This window comes from Pan paniscus, chromosome 2, assembly GCF_029289425.2.
Source record: "Pan paniscus chromosome 2, NHGRI_mPanPan1-v2.0_pri, whole genome shotgun sequence".
Lineage (NCBI taxonomy): Eukaryota > Metazoa > Chordata > Mammalia > Primates > Hominidae > Pan > Pan paniscus.
In genome coordinates this window covers 118,719,496-118,746,551 of record NC_085926.1, presented here as the reverse complement: position 1 = coordinate 118,746,551, position 27,056 = coordinate 118,719,496, and the positions used below count along the sequence as shown (strand labels likewise).

Genomic DNA, 27,056 nt, shown 5'->3' with positions numbered 1-27,056 from the left:
TCTCTCCTCACCAGATTATTGTGCCACTCAAGAGACAAACCTATCTGATAAAGTAATATAAATTCTATTGAGTCTTATTAGATGTCACTGAAAGGGAGGTAGTTACCTATTAAATTATATCTTCCCATTGATTTTGAGTATAAATTTAGAGACGTTTATCCAAGAAAATGATAAACTCTGGATTTTTTCATTTTACTTAACTGAGGGTCTACTCACCCAAAAATCCTAGCATCAACCTAAAAAGACCTTGCTTTTGACACTCTACTATTTCTTTCATTAAATGTGTTTGATTCTTTTTCAAAATGAAAATATCTTTTTCATAATAATATATTAAGATCACTGTAATTCTCATCCCTAATTTATATATACATTTATATATGTATACCTACCTCACAGATTATAAAAGATTGAATGAGTTAACATATATAAAGCACTTAAAATAGTGTCTGGCACACAGTTCACTATATGTTAGCTACTTTCTTCTTCACACACACACACCCCTAGAAAAACTGAATCCTATATTTAACACATTATGGATATCTTTTCCTCTCAATACATTCTTTTCTGGGGAGGGATGGGATCTCATTACATTACCCAGGCTAGCCTTGAACTCCTGGCTCAAACAATCTTCCTGCCTTGGCCTCCTGAGTACTTAGGACTAAATACAGATTTAGTGAGTATATCTATCTTTCTATTCTATTTCAAATACTGCTGCAATGAATACCTTTATTCTTACCTCCATATTCACTTGTGACATTTTTCCATAACACGAATTCTACATATACACGAACACACTTACAAAAAATAGTTTAAAAAATTAACTACATTTTAAAAGTTAACATCTGATTACCATTTTATTTAAATTAACTTCTAGAACTATGAAAGTTTAAAAAACAATGTTTAAAAGCTGAAGAGCATTGCTTCTTGGTCTTTTGGCTAAGATCAAGTGTAAAAGTTGAATACTTTACGTATACAAGGTACAAAGGCATCTTATTGCACAAAAAGTTTAGATCCCATATGATGCATCTATCATTTGAAATATGACTAATAAAAAAGTCTTTAACTTTTTTTAATGGGAAGAATATTCATTTTAATATGCCCCAAGATGTTACAGAACTTAAAATGAACAAACTTCAGTCAGTATAAAACAGATTTATTGTCAACATTCAGTCATTAACACAACCCAGGTAAATGAAACATCACTCCATACAAGGCTCATATATTCTTTACATGTGTACTATAAAATGATAAATACTTAAAAATTACAATGCAAGGAAAAATATTGTAAGATATACAATTGTTACAGACCCTTGTGTGAAAGTTTTTATTTTTAAAGTTCTGCCTTAGGGAAAATACCATGCTGCATATCAGAACCCAAAATAAACTGTTTCTTGAGGTTACAATGCTCAATGGTATACTGGATGCACCCTAAAATACCGTGTCTGACAAAAATTAAAAGAGAGACAGCCTTCAATGATGTTTAGAAAGAGGGAGAGTGAGAGAGAGAGAGAAGAGTAATCAATTATTCTGTTGATTTCTGCTGGAATGGCCTCATTAAACAATTTATAGCACTGACAAGAGGTCTGTACCCAAAGGGAACAAAACCAGGACCAGTCTCAGCTTTACATAAAGGATTTCCAAATCAGACTAACTGACACAGTTCTAAGGCACTGTTACCAATGCTTGTCACTCTTCAACCCTTCACAGAGACTTCTTGTCTTATGTCCATGTTTTTCTAATTTCTTCCTAAGGGTTTACCAATTATACTTCTGTTTTCTATCATCCTAAATCCAAACCAAAAGACATTAAGCAATACAATAAAATCTACCAGTCTGGTCAGTTCTAAAGACACGAATTCTGGTTTAGACATTAATCATAAGACTCAAGTATATCTCTCCCCCTTCCACACATGCTCCCACCTCCCCTTACATATTGATCCATCTCAATTTTGAGGAAATGCTCAAATTCTAAGCAAAATTTCAGGATTTTTTCCCCCAATCAGTGATTTGACTGTTGGCAAGCTGCTTTGGTGGGCAGCAGTATAAGAAATTGTTTGGAATGCCTGGCTAGAACAGATAAAATGGATGTGATCAGTGAATTATTGTAACCTATTGTAGTAAACAGATGGATGGGAAGGATTTACCTTATGAACTTCCCTCACTCATTTCAGAAGGGAGAAAATTATGTCTTAATAAGGCAAGAAAAAAATCAGATAAGAAAATACAGCACTTTGGGAGGCCGAGGCGGGTGGATCATGAGGTCAGGAGATCGAGATCATCCTGGCTAACATGGTGAAACCCTGTCTCTACTAAAAATACAAAAAATTAGCCAGGCGTGGTGGCGGGCACCTGTAATCCCAGCTACTCAGGAGACTGAGGCAGGAGAATCGCTTGAACCCAGGAGGCAGAGGTTGCAGTGAGCCGAGATCATGCCATTGCACTCCAGCCTGGGGTACAAGAGTGAGACTTAAATCTCAAAAAAAAAAAAAAAGAAAAGAAAATACAGTAAAATATTAATACTGTAGTGACAGCAAGGAAGGGTAGGATTCTCAGCACCCTACCTCGCTGGGAAAGTTTCTGGCATTAAAGTCAAACTCTCTACCATCATTCTTTGCACAAGGATGGACAGTTGCTTACATCAAGAGGGGCAGAAAGCCACTTAAATACTTTTCTTCAAAGATGAGACATTTCTTTTTGAACTGAGCATTAGAGAAAGGAGAAAGAATTAGGGAAAGCTCACTCAAAGAGGTCCTCAAACATGCGTTGTCCCATTGCTATATATGCTTCCTTTTCTTCTGGTGTCATCTGGGCCACTAGCTCTGGCCGTTGGCTCACTTCACTGTAGGAGAATGGACGGCCAGCCACCATGACAATGGGGTCATCTGCTACTTCTTCAAACTCGTCATCTTCCTCTTCATCCTCTTCTCGTTTATGCACAGCCACAGCTGCCGGACGGGGTGGAGAATCATCATCTGACTCACTGGTCTCACTTTCTGAGTCACTGCCATTGGCAGCGGTCACTGGAGCAGCTGCCCCCACTGAACCAGCCATGGCAGAGGAAGTCTTTTTCTCGTGAATGAGCAGTGCTCGCATGACCTCTTCGTTGTCATCAGGCCCAGCACGGCCTTCCTCACGCTCCTGAAATGCGTCCATATCTATGCCCCCTGGGGAGTAAAACTCAGAAAGTCAATATCCTTAAATATAAATGGCATTTCTTTATAGCATATAGACAATATTTTAACATATATTTAAATAATACGATAAAATAACAGACTTCACTGGTTCCATTTTTGAGCTGCTATCCATAAAATATTCAAAATATTTCTTACAAACTGGAGCTTAAGTAGCATAATGGTCAAGTACATTGGCTTTAAGAGTATTATAGCATAGATTTGAATCCTGGTTCTTCTACACACAAGCATCTTGGGCAAGTCATTTAATCTCTAAACTTCAATGCCTTTTTCTGTAAAATGAGGTGATAAAAGCATCTACTTTCTAAGGTTCTGAATAAAAACATATAAGATAATGTCTATGAAGAATCGACTAGAGTAGCTGGCATAATAGAAAATCAAAACATGGCTCTTTATCTCACTCAAGGTAAAAGCCAAAAGCTTTGCAATGGCCTATAGGGTCCCACATCATCTGGAATCCTTCCTGATCATCTACCTCTTACTTCTTTCCCCTGCTCATTCTTGTCTAGCCACAGTAGCCTCCATGGTATTCCTTGTACATATCAGACACACTCCTACCTCAGGGCCTTTGCATTACCTGTTCCCTCTGCCTGGAATATTTTTCCTTTAGGTACTCACACAGCTAACTCCCTTCCATCTTTCATGTCTTTATTCAAATGTTACCTTTTAAATGTATCCTATCCCTACATTCCCAATGCTCTATTTTCCCCCCATAGCACTTATTTCCTAACATAATGAATAACTTACATCTATTGTCTTTGTCACCCCCTTTCCAAGGATGTAGGTTCTACCACAAAAGATATTTATCTTGTTTATTCATGGATATATCCCATTTACCTAGATAGTACCTGCCACTCTGTTAGGCACTGAATAAACATCTGACAAATGAGTGAATAAATGTGAGTTTTATTTTCATGAAGCAAACTAAGCATACTTCAAACTCTTTATAAAAAAAGAATCTAATTTTAGGAATGAAGCTTCTCTCACCACACACCTCCTATCATTTTGTGTACATATCTTACCTGATATACTGCAGATGAAATATTTAAGAAAACCATCTGCATTCTGCATTCTGATACTACTACCAAACATACTGCCATTTAAAATACATAAAAAGATTAAAAGTATTGTTTGGAACCTGACTCCCTGATTCAAATCCTAACACTATTTAGCTGTATGATTCTGGCCAAGTTATTTCATCTCTCCGCTTCAATTTTCTCAAGTACAGAAAGGGGGAAAATAGTATTTACTTCACTGGATTACTGTGGGGGTTAAGTGAATGTCTGTGAAGTGTCTAGAATGGGCCTGGCACTTAGAATAGTGTTATCTATCATCATCGTCATCAAGAGAAGACTCAGAAATGGTCAATTCTGACTATGGATAAAGTGAAAGCATCTTCTCATTAACACATTAAAATGAATTAGCTAAATCCCTGGACATTTTAGAAGGCACAGAACTCCTAAAATGAGATACTGGGCAGATAAGAGAGAGAAAGGGAAACAGAAGCAGACAAGTTAAAAGTTTAGGTCAGAGAAAAGAGGCTTTTGATAACATGACTGTCAAAATGAGCGTTAAAATCAAACTTAACTACTTCAAAATATTGTCAAAGGCTGAACCTCCTCCTTAGAGCTTACTGCCAATGCAGCATTACAACAGAAAGAAAAGAAGGTAAGGAATGCATGCAAGCCTTTAAGACAATAATTGCTTCTAAAAGAATGTTCCAAATAGTTTAATAATATCAACACAGTATTTTGATTAATGTTTAAGTATTAAATTAGGGAAAAAGAAAATTAGTTTTGTAAACTAAATTAAGTCACACGTAACAGATTTCTGACAAGGGTCTTGAGAGGTTTGGAGAAAAAAGAATTATTCTGTTACAGATGAAGACAGAAAACAAAAAACAAGGATAAATGAGCAAATTTCTGGATGGAAGTAGAAACAGTGGTTCTAGGAACAGCCTTTTTCAACAGAGTTATAAATTACAAAGAAGATGTATACTGGGAAACTATATTCACGGAATTGATGCTAAGCAATTGTGGGTACTGAAAGGCCAAGTTGCAGCAAAAAAATATAGGAAGAGCTGAAGGTTGTATACGTGGGCAGAAAAGTAGCAGATCTATTTCTATTTCAGAAAGTGCAAGAAAATCAGCCTACAGAAAAATAATCTAAAATATACTGAAAGATATGATCCAAGCTATTGGATTCAAGGCACAGAAGAACCTAAAAAGTACCTCTACGTGTTTCTAGAAGTTTTTGTCTTAACATGCTTCCAGAACCAAAGCAACAAACAAAATCTCAAGTAAAAACCAGAAAGATACTGGAAATAAAACTCAAATCAATGGTGAATCCATGCATGAACAACATGTATCATTCTGGTCACTATGACTCAAGTAAAGTATATTACAATTAGAGATGGTCCAGAAAAAGACAAAAATAAACAAAAACTGTAGGAGGTGGCAGCAGTGGAAAAGAGAACTGTTTAAGGAAAACAGAATCAAAAGGAATTAGAACTTTCTTCAGTATAGTAATGAGAACATGATTGAAGTCGATACAATTGTGAAAGATATCAACATGACTTGAAGTTTGAGGAAAATCAAGTGTTAAGACCCACTTCATACATTCACTGGATAGAGTCTGCTCTACTATCAAGAAACTTAGGACAAATTCAGACATGACAACATACTATCCTATTTTATGCAGAAATAAATATTTACAAAACTTAAGTAGACCAGATAACTTATTTAAGGCCCATACGATTCATATTCTATCATTCTAGGAACTGTAAACTAGAATGTTAAACTTATGAGCTTAATATATAATGTTGGTTAATAATAATTTTATTTTATTCAGTTTTCTTCCTAAGTTCAAAGAAAAGAAGGCTGCTTTAAGAATAGGCAAGAAGCCAAGTTGGGGAAAACAAATTTATTAAGTAGTAGTATAGCCTAACTACTGTATAATCTAAAACAACTTCAATCTAAATAACACAACAGGCTGGGCACAGTGGCTCATGCCTGTAATCCCAGCACTTTGGGAGGCCGAGGCAGGCAGATCACTTGAGGTCAGGAGTTTGAGACCAGCCTGGACAACATGGCAAAACCCCGTCTCTACTAAAAATACAAAAATTAGCTGGCCATGGTGGCTTGCGCCCAATTCCAGCTACTCAGGAGGCTGAGGCAAGAGAATCACTTGAACACGGAAAGCAGAGGTTTCAGTGAGCCGAGATCGCACCACTGTACTCCAACCTAGGCAAAAGAGCGAGACTCCGTCAAAAAAACTAACATGGCAGGCTAATCAGTGAGGAAGAAGGAGGGTAAAGTATGGTTGCCTTGGAAAACCTTTTCTTATTAAAATTAATATATCAAAGAGAATCACAGTACAGGTATTACCTGCTTTACCATCACTACCAAACTCCACGTTACCTTCACAATTTCTAGTATATACATATACTAAATGCTAATTATGAAGGGAAAAGAGGCTAGGAGAAACGCCAAAAAACAAGTGGTTTTCAGTTACTGATTATTCTTTGGCACTAACATATCACCAAACTCAGGTGATATGTTAGTAATGATATATTAACTTGGGAGTAGCGGCACATTGATTGTTACACTGATAAAATCCAGCCAGAAATAGAGACACCCTTCCTCTCTACTTTCCAGCTTGAGTCATCGTCATCCATTTTTGCCTCCCATTTTCTACATACTCCTAAACCATCATCACTCAAAGTCTTGAATGCAGTAACTTAGACTAAAACTTAGAAAGTAAAATCTTGCAGTTCTCTAACTTCTGAAGATTAGTATGCAATTCTTAACCCTTTATGGCTCAGAAATTTCCAAAATCCTCTAGAACAAAGTTCTGCTAACCGTCTTGGACTGTGAGAATGCTCAATCCTTTATTCATGTGGTCTCTTTGTATCTATTTCAGGTAGCACACACTCCTTGGTATTTATGAAGAGAAAACATAAAGTTTGGGGTAGTGTATAGTTTTGGCTCCCAATTCAGAAAAATTAAATGCATATAAGTCAGGGTAATATAAGATTAAAGGAAAGGTGAGTATGGCTACCTTGAAAACAACAGATAGCATTTTTCCAAGAAATTAAGATAAAAAGGTGAAAATTTTTCAAATCTAAAAATGAAAATTTAAAAGGCTATTTGTTATTTTCACTAAGTTGAAGGGCAATGGAAGTATACTAGTTGGTTTTTATCTTATTGTTCAATTTCTTACTTCCTAATATAATGCAATTAATTGTTCTGTAGAACAGATCCAGAATTGCCCAGGCAGTTTCCCACTAAGCCAAGTTCATGTTCTACTGAACCTAAGACACATCCATTTTACTGACTTCTACTCTTACCTTCTTTCATATCTTCAGAACCATATGCCCCTTGGACAGTGCTTTCTCTCAACCAAATAGGCCTCTCTCTGGCAGATTTCCCTTCCAGTGAGGCTCGATGAAGATCTTCTTGGTCATCCATGTTAATGACAACATTCTGAGTGTATAAGTCTTCATAGGAAGGACCTTTGGTGGCCCATGCTTCCCGGTGGTGCCCACCTGCTAGGCTAGCAGCTCCAGCAGTAGTTGCTGCATGGTCCTTGCTATATAAAAAGAATAGAGGAGTACAGGAAGAAGAAAAATTAATGTCTTGGTGTTGGAAAAGAAGGGCAGCTAGGGAGGCAATTACTGAAATACTGCATGTAAATGCTACCTAGCAATCATGCACACATGCTTTAACAATTCCAAGAAAGTGCTTCTATACCTCAGGGTAAAAGTTGTAAGCGTTAGAAAAACACATCATATTTATATTTAAGTTCCTCAAACATGGGATCCTCTGATGTATATAAATGACTGAGGTTTTATAGATTTAAGATGTTTCAATAAATCTATTAATACTTGGAGAAGGAGAAAGTGATATGGTGACATCATCTACTTAAAGCCACTAGTCTGACAAAAATCTCTCCCAATATTTTGTTTAAAAAACAAAAACAAAACACATTGTATTTTTAAAAATGTTATCTCAGCTCAACCCAGAACAATTCAAAGTGGTTCTGTGTGCTTTTTCCTTTCTTTTGTGTGCTGATCATGGAAAAAGCTAGAAAACTATTCTACAAAGCCTGACCTCAACCAACGTTCTTCTCCCACCACTCATGCAGTAAGGTATAACCCTCTGCACAAACTAGCTGCTTTTCTATGTAGTTGTATGTTTCTATCTCCACATCTATGCTGATACTCTGTATCCATCTCCAACCACTGATTCTACTCTGCAGTAACAATGGTCTGTTTTTCTCAGTCTATTTTATTTTGTTTTACTTTTACCACCCACGATCTTCTTTGTCTGTTAGCCTGTTCCATGTCTGATCATTTCCTTATCTTCTAGTCACTTAAGTTCCCCCCAACCTCTGTGTTAGGCCAAGTTTTCAGTATTTCTGATGGTTCCCCATTTTACCTGCCTGTTTCACTCTCAATCTGTTCCAAATTCTTTCGAATATGCCTGATTCTCTGTCTGAGCTCATGCCTTTCTCTGCCTGCTACTGATGCTTTCCACTTCAACTTCTACGTATGCTTCTCCACCTCCCTCTCTGTCCAGCTATTTTTTATCCTGTAACCATCTTCATGTTTCTTGAACTGCCTGCTCACTCCAAACCTTTTGGGTGTTTCTTTCAGTGTCCATGACTGACCTGGTCTCACGTTTCTCCTTTATTTTTCGTCCGTTTTTCTCACTCTTTTCCATGGATCCTGAATTATCTCCTGTGTGGAGCCCCGACTCATTGTGAATCTAATAAATACTTCATTAGTCTTTCCTCCTAAGCCATTCACTATTTTGCCTTCATTTTTGTCTTACTTCATCTCTGCTTACTCCCTTACTCTTCACTTCTTTCTGGGTCCACTTCTTATCTACTGGGGTTTTCTAACTCATACTTAGCTGAGGTCTGTGTCCGTGTATCTGATTAGCCCATCACATCTTTCCCTAAATTACACTGGGTTTCTGACCATCCTCTGGAGGTAAACTTGGGCTTAGCTCATCCCACCTATCCTGTCCTGCCTCTGGATATCTATAGGGCCATGCTACTTGTGCAACAAAAAAATAATGTTATCTCCAGTTGCCCAATCCACACTGATCCAGTCATTTAATCCATGCCTTCCAGGTACTGCGTTTGCATTCTTTTCATTATTCCACCTCTGTGCCCAGGGCTACTTTGTAAACCACTTTCTCCCACAGCCTTTTTCTTCCCGGTGCCTCTTCTACCTGTTCCATGTTTCAATCACTTCTTTTGCCTCCTCACTGCTCCTACTTTCTACCAGTTATTTGCTCTCCACTCTAAGTCTAGACCTATGAGGCATCTCTCTGTAAATATATCCAATCCATCTATTTTTTTTTTTTTTTTGCTATATTCTGAAGTCTTATGCTACAATTGCAAATAACTGGTTTCTCTCTGCTATTTCTTTCTGCATTCATTGATGTTACTTTGTGTATCATTTCTTGTTCATCTCAATTTAACCATTAACTGTCCCTAGTCATTCTCTATCTTCTATCTGTTCTGTGTGGTCTTTTAAAGGCTATGTGGCTGCCTTCACTGTAATATGATGCTGCTTACTTTGTATAGGTTGGCTTTTCGAACTTTTGTCTCCTTCAGCATTCACTTTTCTTTCTCTTTTCTCTTGGTCTGATCTGGTTTTTTATGTTTCTGTGCTTACTCTACATTCTGGCCTCTCCTCTCACACCCATTTGTCTCTCTGACTCCTTTCAATGCCTCTTCTATCCTCAGCCAACATCCCCATCTTGATGTGCTGAGCCTGCTCTATATATCTGCCATCCCAAAATGTTTCTCCCTGAGTTAGCTAACCCCACCTGGGAGAGACAGAATAGGCATATTTCTCTGATCTGGCCAACCACATCCTTATCTTTCCTTGATTCAGACTTAAATGACTCACTCACTCTGAGGTTACTGTTTCTCTTTATATATAATCCTGAACACAGAGTTTTTCTCTATTCTCTATCTTTAGCATTGACTACAAAGACTGTCTTACGAAGGTATGAGGAGTACTTTGAGAAAAACAAGAAAGCTAGAGAGAAAAGAACAGAATTAAAATAAATGTTAACACAAGAGTACTTTTAAAAAGTCTTTTGTTTTTAAATTCAAGATGGGTTTTATTCCAGTTTGAGGCAGCAGACATTTGACCATAAGTCAAACAAATTTTAAAATTTGGAACAATTTTAATTGAAGATGACAAAAATGACAATTCATGTTTGAATCTTTTTATATTATTTAAGAAATTTTAGAACTTTTAAAAGATATAACTCTTACTCAGAGATGAGAGGGGAATATTATTTCAAAACTAAATTTTTAAAAATCTTTAAGTGTTAAGAGATGATGAAAAAGGGAAGGTTACTAGCAAGGAATTCCACTCTAGAAAGATAGGAAGATTTTTATATCTCATCAATAGGTTGACTTGCTGAAAGGATAGAACTGTCCATTAATTCTTGGGTTAGGCCTACTGACAGTTCTGCAGAGGTAGCCCCTAGTTTCTGATCTAGGGACAAGCTAGAATTTAACTGATTACAGATCAGTAATCAAACTCATAATATTGCCACTTATTTAAAAAAAGAAAAGCTATCATCTCTGAGTTCCCATACCATTCTATTGATGCCTCTTCTCTTGTACTGAGGCAGGATGGACTATTACATCCTTGGGGCAGGATGGGCCATTTCAAAACTTCATACTCCTATAGTACAGAAAGGCCAAATCAATACCACCTCCAGGATGTTATATCCAAGCAGTGGAATTTGTCAAATGCTTTGGTGGGGACATTATAACCTGGGTAACATCTTCTAACCTAATGGTTTTTTTCCTGACCACGTGGAAATGATTTTACTTTGGTCTGGCTGGCAGCTCTAGGAACCCCATTCTGTCTTTCTTGTCTGCCTCCATTTCCTCCCTTTTTTCTTAATGACCAGATTTTTGGGTATCCTTTTTCCTGATCAGTTTATTTCCTCTATTTCCTGGTTCTTCTTCATCCCTGGAGTCACCATCATTCCTGATAAGAAGAAGGTGACTTGATACAGAGAGCTGCTGTTGGGCCTCTGGTGTCACTGTACCACTAAGACTCATCCAAGGCCTGCAGTGAGTGGGGGATATCGAAATAAAGATCCTGGAAGGGGAGCTGGATTGTGGTAGGTGGAGAACATTAGAGACAGGAAGCCAGTGGTGGTGGTGACTGAATGCTATTGTAGTGGGGAAGCATCTTGATAAACAGGACAAATAACTACAGGTAGGAGAGGAAACATCAGAATAATTCAGATAGTATATTGTGTAGGAAGCAATCAGATACTACACTGACGCATACTTCAACATGAAATAATCCATAAGCTTAGAAAATTTTGTATTTTTGTAAAATCAATTTCCCTCATAAGCTTGTATGTTAGAGCTACAATATAACTTAAAAGGACTGAAAAAGATACAAAAAGAAAAATTCCTTTTTCAAAAGAGGAATTCCTTTTCTTATACAAAAAGAAATAAATAACCAGTACCAAAAGTTAAGGCTATCTGTGATACAGATGTTATTAGTTTCCTATCAACTGTGGCTCCTTTCTTTCTTTGCTTATTGGTTTTATTAAAATACCAATGGCAATTTGCTCCAAAGCGCTCTGGGACCTTCCCCAGTCCTAGAAGGTAAACCTTAACTAGTCTAAGTACCAGTCATGTGATCTCATTTCCTTTGCCAGCTGCTGGTTTAGAAATATGCATATAAAACAACTGTAGCCAGTGAGACATCAGGGGATAAATAGAGTATCCTAGGGAGCCCTCTGGGAAACCTTTCTTCAGTTTTAAAATAGGACACAAGGAAGGGACGGTCCCTTTTTCTGCATTTGGACATTGTCATCTGCATGTGATACCTAGAAATACATGGCCATCTTAGACTAGCTCCCCTCATGGTCCCAAGAGGATAATCAACAGGCTGAGTTCAGCAGAGTATAAAGATGGAACAAATCTAGATCCCTGAAGATATAATTGAGCTGTGAAATTAACCAGTTTTGAACTGTACTACTTCAAGACTTCTAGTCATGCAAGACAAATTTTCTTATTGTTCAATCTACTGCTAGACTGGATTCTAATTCCAACTAGAGTTGGATATTCTGTTATCACAGGCAAAGGCATCCTAACTGACACACGGTACTGGATTAGAAAATTCATAACTCTTACAGATACAAAATTTTCTGTAGAATTGGATTGCTTTGAACCATCTAAAAGAAGCCCAATTTACTCAGGATGTGTAACATCAGTACCACAGGAAATAAAATACTAAGAATGCTCCTAAAAACTATACAAATACAGCCTGATTGTTGAGCTCTTTGGAAGGGAGTGGGTGAAGTGAAGGTTAAATAAAGATATCCCTTACTTGATGCTGGGAAGAGGGAGAGAAAAAAAAGGGTAGAGTAGGAGAGCACTCCCTGACCCCAATTTTCATTTATGCTTTTCAAGAAAGAATATAAACCACCTTTTCTGGCATGGCAAAACTAAGGCTACCTCTGAAATTCAAACATTAGGGAACACTGATAAAAATAGGGAGCCACTGTTAGGAGTATTAACCCATAGGTAACACCAGCTATACTTTACTTTCAAGGAAGTTGCAATTACAACTAAGAAATAAAGGTGATTAAAATGCTTCAAAAACAAAAAAGAAAATGCTGAATTCCTTAAAGGACTTCAGCCTTCAGAAGCTGGCTAGGAAAGTTCAAATATCCCCAAGCGGCACAACTAATTTAGGATTAGCTAACAATTGGCTGAGTTGCTGCAGTCCCAAGCAGAATGAGTACTTGAAGTCAAACCTAAATATTTAAAGATTTTTGCCTGAAGTCCACAGTGTTCTACATTTAGAACAAACGAATTTCATCACAGGCACACGTTAATAAGACAAATGTGGCACAACTGAGAACCTACGTAACATTACAGTCTTGAGTCTCCTAGTAAATTACCCACTCTTGTTCTCCAAGGTACAGGTAGTTAAAACAAGAACAGGTTGAAACGTGTTCTTAGTAAGAGCACAGGGCCTACACTCACCTCTGTTTCAGGGCTGGGATTTCTGTGGGTTCTGGCTCAAGTATTTCATAGGCCAAGTTCACATCCTCTGTCTCCCGAAGCAATGCATAAATGGGCTCAATTTGTTCATTAAACCTTGCCAAAAGTGTGCGTGCATCTTTTTTGGGCATTGCTGATTCATCCTCTTCTACCTCTGTATGGCAAAAAGTACAGCGGAAAGTTCCTACAGAGAAAACAAGTATCTCAGGTCAGAGAGAAGACTTTAGCAGATAGTTTATACCTCCACCCTCCCCCAATATCTTATTATTAAAACTTTCAAATATACACAAAGGTTGAAAGAATTTCACAGTGAACAGCCATGTGACCACCATTTAGATTCTACAATTAGCATTTTGCTATTCATCACATATCTATCCATCTATCATTTTTGATGTATTCAAAGTAATTTCATCCCTAACTTCAGCATAGTTTTTAATCACAATATTTCTAATATGTATTTATTTTAACTTAAAGCCAAATTCTTTACAGCTTACCACCACAACTTGTACCCTTTCCCGGCAGCTTTAGTCATTTTTTTTTTCACATTACACATTTGGGCCTACATTATGGGGAAAGCCAAATAAATACCTAAAACCAAGAGTTTCTAGTCATCCTGAACATTGTCACAGGCTATTTTTTAAAATTTATTAACCATTTGTATCTAATCAATTCAATCTATTATGCTAAAACTCACACTCTTAAACATTACTTAACAGTCTATGCCACTAGCCACACCTGGATTTCCAGTTTGGTTCTTATTCCCAAAGACAGGAATATGCATCCTTCCTTTCTGACTCAACTTACTTGAAAGATTAAAAGGGAACATGTAAGTACTTAGTGTCTGGCAAATAGTTAAGTACTCAAACATTTAGCTATAAAAGGCCCCATGTATGATTCATACATAAAGAATAAACAACCAAGTGATCTCTACTTCAACATAACACTAGATCCTACTGATACATTACCAGTATAATAATTTCCTTTACTGCCCCTCATACATAGCCAATAGCATGTAAATTATTTGTTCAAATACCCTAAAATACATCTTCCTATTGTCTAAATGCCACCTAATCTACATCTATCCCAAATAAGTGAGAAAGAGAGAGAAATGCAGCCCTTCACAGCTAGGAGGTGGCTCAGCACTCACAGCTAGACTGTGGCATTTTTCTGTCAAACAGGATCTCACAGATCACTAACATCAGACTATGATGGAAGTGAGGCAAACCCAAGCCACTGTGGAATTGCGTCTGAGAACAGACAAAAGCAAGGACTCCATGCAAACCACAAAAAATCCCATCTTGCACAAGTGGCTGCTGCTTCTTTACCATTTAGTTTTAGCGTCACTCTGTTCTTGTCACCTCCTAGATAAGATTTATGAAGATACCCAATAATAGAATTATCCCCACTTCTTCACAGCATCCAATCCAAAGGAAACCTTCATCACTTCCCTGAATCCTCCCCAAAATTACCCAACAAAAGCCCACATCCTCTAAGTCTGTCCAACATCATCTTACCGACATTTCATGGTTTCCCCATGGTATGTGGCTTCCCTTGCTGCAGAAAGCATCAATAAACCTAACTTTGTTTACTACAGGTGTGTACCTGATAGCTTTTGACTAATGGTCACCAACATAAAGATTATAACTTAATCAACTGGACAAGAATACTATTATACCAAAGTAAAGAGAGGAAGAACTAGCTTTTTTTTTTTTTAGGTAAAAGATATCAAATTGCTTTAAATATAAAAATGAATATGTAAAAAGCCAACTAATTACAAATGCTAACAATTCAGCTCAAGAAAGGGGTTTAGACTACAAATTTAGATATGAGAATCAACAACCTATAGGTGGTAACTGAAGCCATATAGTAGATAGAAGCATCCGAAGAGATTAAGGAGAGTGAGAAGAAGCAGTTAAGGCATAAACTCAAGGAATGAGGAATCCTTGAGAAACAGAAATGGTGCAACCAGAGTGATAGGATGGTGTTTCAAGGAAATGTATGGTCCTAATATTAAGAGGCCAACAAGAGTTGAAAACCGGCTTTTATATTTGGTAACAAAGGGTAAGAAGCAACCTCGGCTAGAAAGGTATTAGGTAGAATGTTATCTTATATTATTCTCCAACTGTTCCAAGCTGTCTCAGCCTCTTCTCTTCAACAGAAGCAAGGAATATAATCATGTGGGGGCTTAAAAATAAACCACATAAAGTAGGGTTGAATATAGCTCTCGAATACCTGCTGAATTAGAAAACACACCAATGTGAGACTGGGACTTAAATTGACTGTTGAAAAATAAGCACCTACAGGGACTGTCAATGAGAACTAAGAATAGTTTGGAAGACAAGTTATCTAGTTCTGTAGTTTTCAAATATGTTTTTAAAGAAAGGAATCTCATTTCTCAAATGGAAAGGTGCTTAATATATAAACATAAAAGCAAATGCTCTGGGGTAAAGTATAGAAACACAGCTAAGACAAAGGTTAATACTCCAACCCTCTCATTATCTGTTTTCAAAGCATCACAAACCGGCCTCCTCAATGTCTCCCATCAGGCACACTCTGCTGCAGAGCCTTGGCACTGCTGTGCCCTCTATCCAGATGCCTTCCCTCCAGAAAATCACATGGCTCATCTCCAAACTTACTTCAGTTCTTTACTCAGAAGCCACCAGTAAGGCCTTCTGTAGCCAACATTATCTAAAATTTCAACTGTCTTGTCCACCCAAACAATCGTATCCTCTTTCATTTTCTTTTCCCTTAGCATTATCATTATCCAACATGTTTTATTATTTATCTAATTTATCATTAAAAAGTCATGTTATACCCGAATTTTTAAAAAATGTCCTCCCAAATACCCCATTTCTCATTTTAAGACAATATGTACTCCAAACTTCAGCTTTAAGTAAACAAATCAACATGCTTGTCAGTGTAGCTCATCCTCATAAAACAGCAGTGCTTTTATTTGGGGAAAAGAGAGAAAGAGAACACCACTAATATCATTATTTCGCAGAAGGACAATCTCAGAATGACAGTCCTTTAACTCGAGTAATTTATTTTCATGAAAAAGAATAGGGGGAAAAATAAAGTAGATAGTCATAAGGCACCTAAATTCTAATCTCATCCAAACTTAACAGGAGTTACTTACAGAAGGGCTGATTTTGCAGGTATGAAAACAGCAGCTTTAACATTATTACTAAGAACTGTGAAGGGTCTGAGATTTTACCCTACTTGTAAGCTAACAAGTTATTCTGCCAGTTTCATGGATACTGGCAGAAGACACAAGACCCCAGGTCAGAGACAAAGAACTTCACTACTCAAGGAAGTAGCAGTAGCCAGTGTCAGTATTTAAGCCAGTTCCCCATGCCCCAATTTCCATGGGGTGCGATAGAAGGGCCAGGTAACAATTACACATGCAACGGGTTGTGTTACAGGAAAGAGAGCCTGAGCTTAAAAGGAACTCAAATATTTTATAATGGGCATAAGCATGCCCATTCTTTGCACTGGAGGGTGGCATTATCCTTACTTACTATAAACTCTATGTAAACATGCTCTGGAAGGAGACACTTTTTATACTGGACCATAAGCAAACCTGCTCTTTGCTCTGAAGAGAAATACTATCTCTGTCTTGCAAGGCTGCTCGTTATATAAACATCCTTGAAAATGATAGTCCAGGAAAAAAGCAGTCAGTCTGTATCTCTGCTTGCCAAGACATGCGTAACATGTGAGAGACCCATGGAGAATAGTCTCCCAATAAATACCACATCTAGCAAATATTACAAAAGGAAAAGCTAGCCTGACATCTCTGAGCCCTATGTTTATCACAAAAACATTAGTTATAAATGAGAAGCCTGTCAAAGCCAAATGTAGAATTTCTTATTTTTCTTCTGGGACCCTAAAAAATGCAAGAAAAGTAAGAAATTTGACATTTTACAGAAAATGACTTAAGACCAGTTTAATATACCAGCAGCATTTTTTATACATTTCACTACGCATTGTAAAAATGCAAATCAGTTTTCCTGAAATCAGAAGGGGCAAGTGGCAAGGGGCAGGAGGACACGGAAACCCAGCACATACTATGTAGCAAGCAAGCACCCACGCTACTGAGAGTGGTGGTGGCATACACAGACAGAACCAGTCAGCAAGAAGCTTTAGTAGGGAAGAAAGATGTCTGGAGATAAAACAATCAGGGATCAGTGCAAAAAATAAAGTACATAAATGTTTTGGAGTTCAAAGAAGGAATGTGACTTCTAGCTGAGGACACTAGGAAAAGCTTATTGAGAAGGTAAACCTTTTTGAGAGAGAGTTTAGAAGATAAAAGATGAAGGAGAAGATGAAGGGGTAAGGGAACAGGACATTCTAGATCATCATAAGAGAAGTAGGGTGGTTGAAAAATGATGCTAGACTGCAATTTCAGTCTGATAGGAAAACAGTTATCAAAAAGAATGATAAAAAACAGAATTAACAAGATAAACTTACGGTGACCATAAGTTGGTCACCCCAGTTTATCTTGTTAATTCTGTTTTTTATTGACTGCAATTTCAGTCTGATAGGAAAACAGTTATCAAAAAGAATGATAAAAAACAGAATTAACAAGATAAATTGGGGTGACCATAAATTGGTCTTGAATGATAAGCTTCATTTTGACTTTATTCTTTAGTAATAGGAAAGCCACAGAAGGGTGTTAGGAAAGACACTGAGGTCATGAAAACTAATATTTACATATATTGATCTGCCTGAGTGGCTTGAGATGGCCTCCCAATAAGGCAGTTCTTAACTGAGTGTCTGCATAAAAATCCCCAGTGGAATTTATACTCAGGCTCCATGCCACAAATGCTGATCCCAGAGGTCCAGAGTGGGGCCCAAGAATTAGAATTTTTAAAGTTACACAAGGAATTCTGATGCCTACACCTGGTAGAGAGCTGCTATTAAGCAATATGATAAACATCCCAACTTTTCTTGTAACTAGACCATTCTACACTAAGTAGTGTACATAGACTATACTACTCAAGAATGAGAGAAGATACTGAAATTGAAACTCAGAGCTCTGCACAATTTTTCCCTTTTCACATATAAGATCAAGGCGGCAAAACCCAGAAATGGTGAATCCAAGGCATGCAAGGGAGAACATGCAAGCTAGATCTAAGAATGTGGCAACAGAGAGAAAACGAAGGCTACAAAGATTCTTTAGGCAAAGCTTGATAAATAATGGGGTTAGGAGGAAAAAAGGAGTTCTATAACACATTTGTTTGATAAGCTATACTCAGAAACCACAAAAAGAACTAAGAAAGCTACTTTACAAATATTCCTATATATTCATCAGAAGCAAATCTATGCAATAATTCTATCCAAATCTGACATATAAGGAAATGAACGCTTAAGAGGCGTTAAGTTTACCAAGTCATAGCTTGAAAACAAAAATCACTAAATTTGGATTCAAATACAAATCTTTCTGTCTCAAAAGACTAAATTCACTATACTATCCTGAATTATACATTCCTTCCAACTTCCTATCAGCCCTGCCAGCTACAATTTAGCAAACTTTTCCCATGTATATACATTAGCTCCATTTTTAAAAAATATTGAATAGAAGGAGAAAAGATTTATAACAAATAATTTAACAAACATAAGTGCCTGTCACATACCTGGCATTTACTTGGCTAAGTCTTAACCTATCAGGTTTGCCAAACAAATAAAAATAAATCCCATTGCAGATAACGAACAGGCATTGAAAGTGGGAAGAAAAAAATATCTTTTATAAATAGATATTTCAAAGCTATATTTTAGGGTCATATATTCAGTAGTATAGGAATGTCCCAATTTTATAACTCAGGATTCTTCTACAGAAGGTAAGTTATCACTCCACAATGAGAAAAGAAATGGAGACCTAATTGTGGGGATGAGGGGGACAGTGGCAGAAGAGGGAGGGGAAAGGGAAAGAGTTCTACACCATTTTAATTTTAACTTTCTCCAAAATAAAAAAAGTAAAAGCAAAAATGAATTGGGGATGGGGAGGGTGGGGGGAAGGGATTGGTAACAATAATTAAAAAAAAAAACAGTAATGCTCAGCGAAATTTGAAACTTGACATTTTTTCTTTGCTAAACACAGAAGAAAATTTAAGTGGTATATATGATACCAGCCAAGGCCTTCAACTTAACTGCTTCCAACATATTTCATTTTAACAAACATGTTACTCACTGTAATTATATGGGTATTCAGTCAAGAGAATAAATAAATAAATACAAATAAAACCAAAGCAAAAAAAAGAAAACCCCACCAAAAACTTGTTTATTCTCTTGAGTTTGACAAGTACGTGCTCTGGAAATGTATAATTGACAAAAAGGACACAGATACATGATACTAGGGCAGAAGACATGATTAGTCAAATCCTCAATTAGTCATTACTTAGCATTACATTTTTCTCTCTTCAGTCCAGTATATACAATGAATAAGCCATCAGCTAATGCCCACAATTCACTGACAAATATTTGTCAAAGGTATCAGTTGCAACTGAAATATTATTCAGCCATTTTTCCCACAAACTTTTAAAAAATCAAAATAAGCTCAAATGCTTTGATATGGCACAGGGTGCTTAAGTGCTCAAGTGGGACTCCTATTGCAGCCCATGTCCTCAAGGCTGGCCAAGGAAACAGGGAGGATCAAATGTCTGCTGCTGCAGAGCTCTCACCCCAGAACAGTGGGTTTGATATCCCCAGGGCTGCTGACATTCAGCCTTCCCAAGTCCAGCCAATCATCTTCTGAGCTACTTTCACGGCCCTCACATTCTAGTTGGGGGTAGTCAAGACACAAAAAAATCACATCCATAGTATATAAGTATTACGGGGGAAAAAAAGCAGGGAAGGAAGAAGGTGAAGGGAAAGGGGTGTTGCTCTATTATATAGGAAACTCAGGGTAGGCCTCTCTCATATAGCAATGTAAAAACAGAGACTTAAAGATGGGAGCAAGTTATGCAAATGTTTGGACAAGGGAAAATAGCATGCAAAAAGGCAAATAAAGTAAAGGCATGCCTGGTGCACACAAAGCACAAATAAGGTGGCTGCTGTGAACATGGGAAGAATGATAGAAATAGTCTCCAAAAGGGGAAATTGGGGAGGAAGCAAATAGAAGACTTTATAAATTCTGTTAAGGACTTTGACTTTTCTGAGGGAAAGAAGAAGCCTCTGGAGGATTTTTAACAGAAGAGTGGCATGCTCTGATATGCTAGAAGGATCACTAGTTGCTATGACAAATAGTCTACACGGGAACCAAGAGTGAAAGCAAGGAAACTACCTAAGAGAGCTTTGCAAAATCTAAGCAAGAGATAATGGCATGCATAACTTTCCTGGACAATCTTATGAAAAAACTTTGAATCCAAGTTTTTTTACTTCCCTTCACTCAAAAAGCTTCCAGGAAAAAGAAAAAAACAAAAGACACTTCACAGTTCCATGTTAAAACTAAGTAGCTAGAAGCAGAATTCCTAGGATTTCAGTGAGATAAGGAGGAAACTATAAAATTTCAAGACATAACACTAATATATATGATTAATTTTACTGCACTGTAAACATCCAACCACCATATAGCTTACGAAGCATATTTAGACACTGTTTTCCCCTCCCACTGAATATTTTATGAAATACATAAAACCACCCCCCAAAATTCAATTTAGTTTGTCCTTCCTTAAATGTGAACTTATCTGGATTTGGTCTAATCATGCATCATTCCTCCATTCTGGAACTCATTATAAAGGGGAAAAAAGGTACAATATGGGGGAAGAAGGGCAAAAAACAACAAACTGAAGGATAGTACATGGATGAATATTAAAGCTTGCAACAAATTATCTAAATTAGGCCCAAATCAAATTCATCTCAGCATGCAGAATCAAACTCATCTCAAATACTTAAAAGACGATAGCCAATAGAATATATATATGCGGAAGGTAGTGAATTGGGGAGCTTGGAAAAATAAGACTGCTTAAAATTATTAATATTATTCTCCATTATGCCTGTGCGTTTCTGAAGATGTAAACAGAGCATATTTTCTATATGAATACTATAACTGAGGGGTTCCAATTCCTAACCAAGGCTTCTAAATTAACCCAAAGTGACTAACATAATCCTCTAAAACCAGTGATAAAACCCCCAAGCTTCTCCATACTTTTAGAATGTCAAATATGTTCCAAATCAAAGAGTAAGTATAAAACTAGAGTTGAGAGAAGCCATATATGGTATAGAATGGGATGAACGTATCATTTACACATGCTAAAAGAAGGCCAAGAATGGTTACAGGATTTGCCCAAGGTAACAGTTACTAACATGACTAAGACTAAAAGCCAGGGCTCTTGAATCTTAACATCCTGTCATTTTACTGTCTTGCAGCCACTGCTGAAAAGAAAAGCCAAAAAACTTCTAGAAATGACATGAACACTGAACATACTGATTATGCAAAAGGACCCAACATAATAAGTGTTCTAAATAAAACTATACAATATTATGAAAAGTTGACCAAGCATTACTAACCATAAGCTGTTTTAATAAAGTATTTAAGAATCACTTTGCATCAAAAGAGACAAAGAAGGCCACTACATAATGGTAAAGAGATCAATTTAACAAGAAGAGCTAACTATCCTAAATATATATGCACCCAGTACAGGAGCACCCAGATTCATAAAGCAAGTCCTTAGAGACCTACAAAGAGACTTAGACTCCCACACAATAATAACTGGAGACTTTAACACCCCATTGTCAATATTAGACAGATCAACGAGACAGAAGGTTAACAAGGATATCCAGGACTTCAACTCAGCTCTAGACCAAGCGGACCTAACAGACATCTACAGATCTCTACATCCCAAATCAACAGAATATACATTCTTCTCAGCACCACATCGCAATTATTCTAAAATTGACCACATAATTGGTAGTAAAATACTCTGCAACAAATGTAAAAGAATAGAGATTGGCCAGGCGCGGTAGCTCATGCCTGTAATCCCAGCACTTTGGGAGGTCAAGGCAGGCGGATCACGAGGTCAGGAGATCGAGACCATCCTGGCTAACATGGTGAAATCCCGTCTCTACTAAAAATACAAAAAATTAGCCGGGCGTGGTAGTGGGCACCTGTAGTCCCAGCTTCTTGGGAGGCTGAGGCAGGAGAATGGCATGAACCCGGGAGGCAGAGTTTGCAGTGAGCCGAGATCACGCCACTGCACTCCAGCCTGGGCGGAAGAGCGAGACGACGTCTCAAAAAAAAAAAAAAAAAAGTTGCTCACACCACAGTGTAATCAAATTAGAACTCAGGATTAAGAAACTCACTCAAAACGCACAACTACATGGAAACTGAACAACCTGCGCCTGAATGACTACTGGGTAAATAATGAAATGAAGGCAGAAATAAAGATGTTCTTTGAACCAATGAGAACAAAGACACAACATATCAGAATCTCTGGGATACATTTAAAGCAGTGTGTAGAGGGAAATTTATAGCACTAAATGCCCACAAGAGAAAGCAGGAAAGATCTAAAATTGATGCCCTAACATCACAATTAAAAGAACTAGAGAAGCAAGAGCAAACACATTCAAAAGCTAGCAGAAGGCAAGAAATAACTAAGATCAGAGCAGAACTGAAGGAGATAAAGACACAAAAAACCCTTCCAAAAAATCAATGAATCCAGGAGCTGGTTCTTTGAAAAGATCAACAAAATAGATAGACTGCTATCCAGACTAATAAAAAAGAAAAGAGAGAAGAATCAAATAGATGCAATAAAAAACGATAAAGGGGATATCACCACCGATCCCACAGAAATACAAACTACCATCAGAGAATACTATAAACAATGCTATAAAAATAAGCTAAAAAATCTAGAAGAAATGGATAAATTCCTGGACACATACACCCTCCCAAGACTAAACCAGGAAGAAGTTGAATCTCTGAATAGACCAATAGCAGGCTGTGAAACTGAGGCAATAATTAACAGCCTACCAACCAAAAAAAAGTCCAGGACCAGACACAGCTGAATTCTACCAAAGGTACAAGGAGGAGCTGGTACCATTCCTTCTGAAACTATTCCAATCAATAGAAAAAGAGGAAATCCTCCTTAACTCATTTTATGAGGCCAGCATCATCCTGATACCAAAGTCTGGTAGAGACACAACAAAAAAAGAGAATTTTAGGCCAATATTCCTGATGAACATCGACGTGAAAATCCTCACTACAATACTGGCAAACCGAATCCAGCAGCACATCAAAAAGCTTATCCACCAAGATCAAGTCGGCTTCATCGCTGGGATGCAAGGCTGGTTCAACATATGCAAATCAATAAATGTAATCCATCACATAAACAGAACCAATGACAAAAAGCACATGATTAACTCAATAGATGCAGAAAAGGCCTTTGACAAAATTCAACAGCCTTTCACGCTAAAAACTCTCAATAAACTAGGTATTGATGGACTGTATCTCAAAATAATAAGAGCTATGACAAACCCACAGCCAATATCATACTGAATGGTCAAAAACTGGAAGCATTCCCTTTAAAAACCAGCACAAGACAAGGATGCCCTCTCTCACCACTCCTATTCAACATAGTGTTGGAAGTTCTGGCCAGGGCAATCAGGCAAGAGAAAGAAATAAAGGGTATTCAATTAGGAAAATAGGAAGTCAAATTGTCTATTGTCTCTGTTTGTAGATGACATGATTGTATATTTAGAAAACTCCATCGTTTCAGCCCAAAATCTCCTTCAGCTGATAAGCAATTTCAGCAAAGTCTCAGGACACAAAATCAATGTGCAGAAATCACAGGCATTCATACACACCAATAATAAACAGAGAGTCAAATCATGAGTGAACTCCCATTCACAATTGCCACATAGAGAATAAAATACCTAGGAATCCAACTTATAAGGGATGTGAAGGACCTCTTCAAGAACTACAAACCACTGCTCAATGAAATAAAAGAGGACACAAATGGAAGAACATTCCATGCTCAAGGATAGGAAGAATCAATATCGTGAAAATGGCCATACTGTCCAAGGTAATTTATAGATTCAATGTTATCCCCATCAAGCTACCACTGACTTTCTTCACAGAATTGGAAAATACTACTTTAAAGTTCACATGGAACCAAAAAAGAGCCTGTATAGCCAAGACAATCCTAAGCAAAAACAACAAAGCTGGAGGCATCACACTACCTGACTTCAAACTATACTACAAGGCTACAGTAACCAAAACAGCATGTTACTGCTACCAAAGCAGATATACAGACCAACGGAACAGAACAGAGGCCTCAGAAATAACACCACACCTCTATAACCATCTGATCTTTGACAAACCTGACAAAAACAAGAAATGAGGAAAGGATTCCCTATTTTAAAAATGGTGCTGGTAAAACTGGCTAGCCCTATGTAGAAAGCTGAAATTGGATCCCTTCCTTACACCTTATACAAAAATTAACTCAAGATAGATTAAAGACTTAAATGTAAGACCTAACACCACAAAAACCCTATAAGAAAACCTAGGCAATATCTTTCAGGACATAGGCATGAGTAAAGACTTCATGACTAAAACACCAAAAGTAATGGCAACAAAAGCCAAAATAGACAAATAGAATCTAATTATACTAAAGAGCTTCTGCATAGCAAAAGAAACTATCATCAGAGTGAACAGGCAACCTACAGAATGGGAGAAAATCTTTGCAATCAACCCACCTGACAAAGGGCTAATAACCAGAATCTACAAAGAACTCAAACAAATTTACAAGAAAAAAACAAATGACCCCATCAAAAAGTGGGCAAAGGATATGAACAGACACTTCTCAAAAGAAGACATTTATGCAGCCAACATATGCATATGCAGCATAGATGACATATGAAAAAATGCTCATCATCACTGGTCATCAGAGAAATGCAAATCAAAACCACAATGAGATACCATCTCATACCAGTTAGAATGGCAATCATTAAAAAGTTAGGAAGCAACAGATGATGGAGAGGATGTGGAGAAACAAAAATGCTTTTATACTATTGGTGGGAGTGTAAATTAGTTCAACCATTGTGGAAGACTGTGGAGATTCTTCAAGGATCTAGAACTAGAAATACCATTTGACCCAGCCATCACATTACTGGATATATACCCAAAGGATTATAAATCATGCTACTATAAAGACACATGCACACGTATGTTTACTGCAGCACTATTCACAATAGCAAAGACTTGGAACCAACCCAAATGACTGTCAATGATAGACTGGATGAAGAAAATGTGGCACATATACACCATGGAATACTATGCAGCCATAAAAAAGGATAAGTTCATGTCCTTTGCAGGGACATGGATGAAGCTGGAAACCATCATTCTCAGCAAACTATCACAAAGTCAGAAAATCAAACACCTCACGTTCTCACTCATAGGTGGGAGTTTAACAACGAGAACACATGGACACAAGGCAGGGAACATCACACACCAGGGCCTGTCAGGGGGTGGGAGGCTGGGGGAGGGATTAGCAGTAGGAGAAATACCTAACGTAAATGACGGGTTGTTGGGTGCAGCAAACCAACATGGCACATGTATACCTATGTAACAAACCTGCACGTTGTGCACATGTACCCCAGAACTTAAAAGTATAATAAAAAAAATAAAAAAAGAATCACTTTACATTGTTAGATTTCTAAAGGGCTTCTGGAGGATGGTGTTAGGGATACAAGGTAACAGGACTGGAAGGATAAGCAAAAACTTCATAGTTTCTCTGTTATGACAGAGAAAATTGGTGGGAGTGCGGTGAGCGGAAAAGCCACAGAGAGGAAAAACTAGTTTGCCATTTTAGTTTACATACCTCTCTACTATTTGTGTCTTTACCAAGTTTTCATTCATATATTACTTATTTTATTTTTTTGAGACAGAGTTTCGCTCTGTTGCCCAGGCTGGCAGTGGCGTGATCTTGGCTCACTGCAACCTCTGCCTCCGAGGTTCAAGTAATCCTCGTGCCTCAGCCTCCGGAGTAGCTGGAACTACAGGTGTGCGCCACCACACCTGGCTTTTTGTATATTTAGTAGAGATGGGGTTTCACCCTGTTGGCCAGGCTGGTCTTGAACTCCTAACCTCAAGTGATCCGCCCACCTCGGCCTCCCAAAGTGCTGGGATTACATGTGTTGAGCTACCGCTCCCAGCCATATATTACTTATGTATTTTTAAAAGAAAGAAAACGAATGCCATATTGAATTCTCCAAAAACATTCAACTCCCTCTTAATCAATATGCAGAAGCTATACAGTCATTCCTGGGCTTTTCTGAAAGCATTATCAAGTCCTTTGTTGCAATTTTTATAACTCATAATGTTCGGGGGAATATCTATTAAAATGTAATTTTGAAGTCTCAAAAAGTCACCTTTTAGTCTCATTCCTAAACTTTATTTTTGTAAAGCAAATTTCTTCAGTTTAATTGGGCAAGGGAAAATGTATAGAAAAAGGAGTTGCTATTAGCAAACAGTAACACACATGACAGGAACATCGTTTTACATTACATTTAATTATTTTACCTATAATAAAAAGAAATTTGAAAAATCATCTTTTAAAAATTCACCACAGAACACTTAACACTGCAAAATACTCATTCATCTGGCATGCAAAAGAAAAAAAAAGCAGATTTAATGTTTTTGAAATTCAGAATCAAATGTATCAATGATTTACACAATACAACCTCACCCTCCAAAATTCAATTTAATCAATGAAATTGGTTTCTACTTCCTTAAACAGGAATTTATCTAGATTTGGTCTAATCATGCATCATTCCTCAATTCTGGAACTTATGATAAAGGGGA

The 27,056-nt window shown here is 37.3% G+C and overlaps 1 protein-coding gene across 2 annotated transcripts in view; it reads right to left on the bottom strand.

Annotated features, from left to right (window-relative positions):
• Window positions 1–1,136: 1,136 nt before the first annotated feature.
• Window positions 1,137–27,056, bottom strand: part of GTF2E1 (general transcription factor IIE subunit 1) — a 40,477-nt gene continuing 14,557 nt past the window's right edge. For both annotated transcript variants that reach the window (XM_003825167.5, XM_008950465.5), the window contains exons 3-5: window positions 13,244–13,445; window positions 7,539–7,780; window positions 1,137–3,163 (exon numbers count right to left, since the gene is read on the bottom strand). In XM_003825167.5, coding sequence (XP_003825215.1) covers window positions 2,736–3,163; window positions 7,539–7,780; window positions 13,244–13,445 — 872 coding nt within the window. In that variant the 3' untranslated portion in view covers window positions 1,137–2,735. The remainder of the gene's footprint in view (window positions 3,164–7,538; window positions 7,781–13,243; window positions 13,446–27,056) is intronic.